Source organism: Otolemur garnettii, unplaced genomic scaffold (genome assembly GCF_000181295.1).
Source record: "Otolemur garnettii isolate 467f Iridium unplaced genomic scaffold, OtoGar3 scaffold00003, whole genome shotgun sequence".
NCBI lineage: Eukaryota > Metazoa > Chordata > Mammalia > Primates > Galagidae > Otolemur > Otolemur garnettii.
This window is the reverse complement of record NW_003852398.1, coordinates 34,816,574-34,820,983: the sequence shown is the minus strand read 5'-3', so window position 1 is coordinate 34,820,983 and position 4,410 is coordinate 34,816,574. Positions and strand designations below refer to the sequence as shown.

Genomic DNA, 4,410 nt, shown 5'->3' with positions numbered 1-4,410 from the left:
CAGGCCGACTCGCTCACCGTCTACTTGGTCATCGCCTTGGCCTCGGTGTCGTCGCTCTTCCTGTTCTCGGTGGTGCTGTTCGTGGCGGTGAGGCTGTGCAGGAGGAACCAGGCGGCGTCTACAGGTCTCTACTCAGTGCCTGAGGGCCATTTTCTAGGCCACCTGGTGGATGTCAGTGGCACTGGGACCCTGTCCCAGAGTTACCAGTATGAGGTGTGTTTGACCGGAGGCTCAGCGACCAGCGAGTTCAAGTTTCTGAAGCCAATTATCCCCAACTTAGCTGGTCCAGGAACTGGAAGGGAAAGGGAAGAAAATTCCACCTTTCGAAATAGCTTTCCATTCAGCTAAGTATTGAATTATTCTACTAAACCCCTTTTATTAAGTTTGGAAATATCTTTTAACATAAAGTTACGTGTTATTGATGCATGTTATTGATGATGTTTTTTGCTTAATTTACCCTCTATTTTTTAGGTCGAGTTGTTCTAAAAAAAAAAAAAAAGCAATATTGGCAATGCATATTATTTCCTCTATTTGTGCTTAGTAGTTTTGTTTTTACTTCACTGGACTGTATTTGATAGTCTTAGTAAAAAGTAAAATTTTATTTGCATAATTTTCAAAAATTGAAAATAGATCACCTCTTCTTTTGACAAAAACATATTTCAAAGCACTTAAGTAAATTGTATTTGCAGCTATTGGTGATAGTTGTTTCACTATCATTATGTCGGACTACATAAAAATATGAGTATTTATTATTTCATATTGTAAGTCTGATTTGGGGCTAACTCCTATAGTATGTAACCCTAATGATAAACACCAGGAATGGCTCTATGCTAAGGTAGTGTTTCATACTGCTATGTATTTCAATGTACTATAATAGTCAATACATATTTTCTACAAATATGGGCTGTGAAGTCAGAACATATTAGTTACAGTCTGTGATCCTCATGTAAGAACATGATGGTCTGTTTTTAAAAACATCAAGCCAGTTATAAATGCTCAATAAACACATTTGATGAATGTTACCAACATTCCAGTAGTCAATTTTTTAAAATATATTTTCTATAAGTAAAGAAATGGTAATATCCTCTCTGCAATAATATACCCTGTGGTGAAATTACTATCATTGCTTACTTATATTACTCTTTTGCTTTCTTTCAAAACAGAAAACACTCTTTCACTCATCCTACTTTCCATAATAAAACATAAAATGCTTGAGAGAACATTTTATCTCACCTTTGTTTAACAACTTGAAAGCTTAAAGGTTTGTTTTGTATTTTTAATACAAATTTTCACTTCTAGTCCTGTGTAAGCATCATTTGCCTTTATTAACCATAAAACCATTTGCTTTCACAATTTAGCCAACATTTGCTCTTATTTGTGTTATTTTATGAAAGATCCCTCTTTTCAACTTACTGTCAAAGGCAGGCAATCTATATTAAAGTAATAATTAACTGGAAAAAAATTTGTTTTGAGACAGAGTCTCACTATGTCACCCTCAGTAGAGTGCTGTGATGTCATAGCTCACAGCAACCTCAAACTCTTGAGCTTAAGTGATTCTCTTGCTTCAGCCTCCCAAGTAGCTGGGACTACAGGTTCCCACCATAACTTCTAGCTATAATTTGGTTGCGGTTGTCATTGTTGTTTGGCAGGGCGGGGCTGGATCCAGGCCCCCCAGCTCTGGCATATGTGGCTGGTGCCCTAGCCGCTTTGAGCTACAGTCACTGAGCCAAACTGAATATTTTATTTTTATCCTTAATTAAAGTCGAACTGAGCTTAATTAAATTATATTCAACTGTGTTTTGTGTCTAGATAAATGAACTGTCATGATGATTACCAACTAGTTCAATGAGTGTAGGGAACATTTCCTGATTTGTATTCTCAGATATTTTCCCTCCCCTCCTTGAAACAGCATCATTTTTCTTTAGAAAGATTTGCTTTTATTACTATTCTCACTCCAGTAATGTGACTTTAATTGGAGCAGTGGTGTTTTTCAAAATCTCCCATTTCCATAGTCCCAGAGGATGTAGACTGGTATGGGTTCCTGGTCAAAGCAAACAGGTCAAAACTTTTCCCCAGAAAGTATATATTTTTTACTTCAGTGAATTTGTTGTCTTCATCATGTTTGTAGAAAGACATTGCCTAAATTCTGATCTTATATTGACTTTGAACAAAACAAATGACCATTTCTTCTCAACTTCACTGGGCTTTGCATGCACTGAACTTATAAAAGAAAAATATTCCCCAAAGCTACAGAGACCAGAGAGTGAAAAGAAATAAAATTTTTGTTTTCTTTCAGGAGTTACAGGGGCATTGCAATTTAGGAATAGAAACTTGATTTTTAAAAATTTGTGATTTGTTTTCATAAAATAGAATAAATTAGTGTTTTGTGATAGAATATAAATCCCACAGGAGAAAGAATTTTGTGACTTATTTACTGTCTTATCTCAAGAAATTAGATGAATGCCCACACATGTAAATATTTGTTCAATGAATTTGCCTGGAGCAGAGCAGTTTTGTGTACTGAACTAAAATCTTTTAAAGAACATTGTTATAGACATAGATATTAATTTTTCTGTCACAACTGTTGTTAACTACCCAAACAAGACTGCATGATCATTGAGAGTGGGGAGTATATAACAGGCTAGGACCAAAAAATCACGCCTTATGTTTTAGCTATTATCTAAATTACCATTTAGCTTTAAAATAAAAATTATGTGAAGTTATAAAGTAGAACGCTTGGTGGCGCTGCAGGCTAACAGAGTGAAAGACTTCTTAAAAGCTTTGCAGCTTCTGGCAGCTTGAAAGGGAAATTATTTTTCTCTACTGGGGAAAAAAGGTTTGAGAGAGGTGGGCGACCTATGTCAGACAATGTTAAAAAGAAGTAACTCAAGATATTCAAACGAAGATAGCTCAGTAGGTTGTTAAGTAATTATTTTGTGATTAAATACTGCCTCTTTTGGACCCTGAGGAACGATGGAGACGCTGCAGCCCAAAGCGCCAGAGAAAAGGCAAGTGACCGCCATTATTTTGCTATTACTGTTGTGGGAGGCGGGAAGTGCTGCTATTAAGTATTCCCTCTTAGAAGAGAGAGAGAGTGGCTTTTTTGTGGCCAACCTAGCAAAAGATCTGGGGATGAGTGTAGGGGAGATGGCTGCGCGGGGGGCCCGAATTCTTTCGAAAGGGAACAAACAGTATTTGCAACTCGAACAGAAGAGTGGGAATTTGCTGCTTAAAGAAAGATTGGACAGAGAAGAATTGTGCGGTGACATGGATCCATGTATACTGCACTTCCAGGTATTACTGAAAAATCCAGTTCAGCTTATTCAAGGTGAACTACAGCTCCAAGATGTAAATGACCATGCCCCAGAATTCTTGGAAAATGAAATACTCCTAAAAATCTCTGAAAGCAGCCATCCAGGAACTCTATATCCTTTGAATATAGCTCAAGATTTGGATGTAGGTATCAACACAGTTCAGAACTATATAATTAGCACTAATGCCCATTTCCACCTTTTCACCCGCAATCTGAGCGATGGCAGGAAATACCCAGAGCTGGTACTGGACAAAGCCCTGGACCGAGAGGAACAGCCTCAGCTTAGATTAACCCTCACTGCGATGGATGGTGGGTCACCGCCCAGAACTGGGACTTCCCAGGTTCTCATTGTGATTCTGGACATCAATGACAATGCCCCTGAATTTGTTCAGAGGTTGTATGAGGCTCAGGTCCCAGAGAATAGCCCTATAGGTTCCCTTGTCATCAAGGTCTCTGCCAGAGATTTAGATGCTGGGATCAACGGAGAGCTCTCCTATTCGTTTTTCCAATCCTCAAACCGAGTCATTCAGGCTTTTGAAATAAACACAGTCACGGGAGAAATTAGATTAAAGAAGGTGTTGGATTTTGAGGAAATTCAATCTTACCGTATGGAAGTTGAGGCTTCAGATGGTGGGGGTCTTTCAGGAAAATGCGCGGTGGTCATAGAAGTGATGGATATAAACGACAATGCCCCTGAACTGACCATGTCTTTACTCATCAGTGATATCCCAGAAAACTCCCCAGAAACTGTGGTTGCTATTTTCAGAATTTCAGATCCAGACTCTGGGGACAATGGAAAAATGATGTGTTCCATCGAAGACCATCTCCCCTTCCTTCTAAAACCTACTGTAGAAAATTTCTTTACCTTGGTAACAGAAGGATTGTTGAACAGGGAGACCAGAGCCCAGTACAACATCACCATCACAGTCACTGACATGGGGACACCTAGACTGAAAACAGAGCACAGCATAACAGTGCTGATCTCCGATGTCAATGACAACGCCCCCACCTTCACCCAAACCTCCTACACCCTGTTTGTCCGTGAGAACAACAGCCCCGCCCTGCACATAGGCACCATCAGCGCCACAGACAGGGAC

General features: G+C 39.1%; 1 protein-coding gene across 1 annotated transcript in view; it reads left to right on the top strand.

The window, feature by feature from the left end:
- The window catches only part of LOC100956225 (protocadherin beta-14-like), a 7,543-nt gene that overhangs the window by 2,199 nt on the left and 934 nt on the right, over window positions 1-4,410 (top strand). The window contains exons 2-3 of the mRNA XM_012806968.2: window positions 102-283; window positions 2,969-4,354. Coding sequence (XP_012662422.2) covers window positions 102-283; window positions 2,969-4,354 — 1,568 coding nt within the window. The remainder of the gene's footprint in view (window positions 1-101; window positions 284-2,968; window positions 4,355-4,410) is intronic.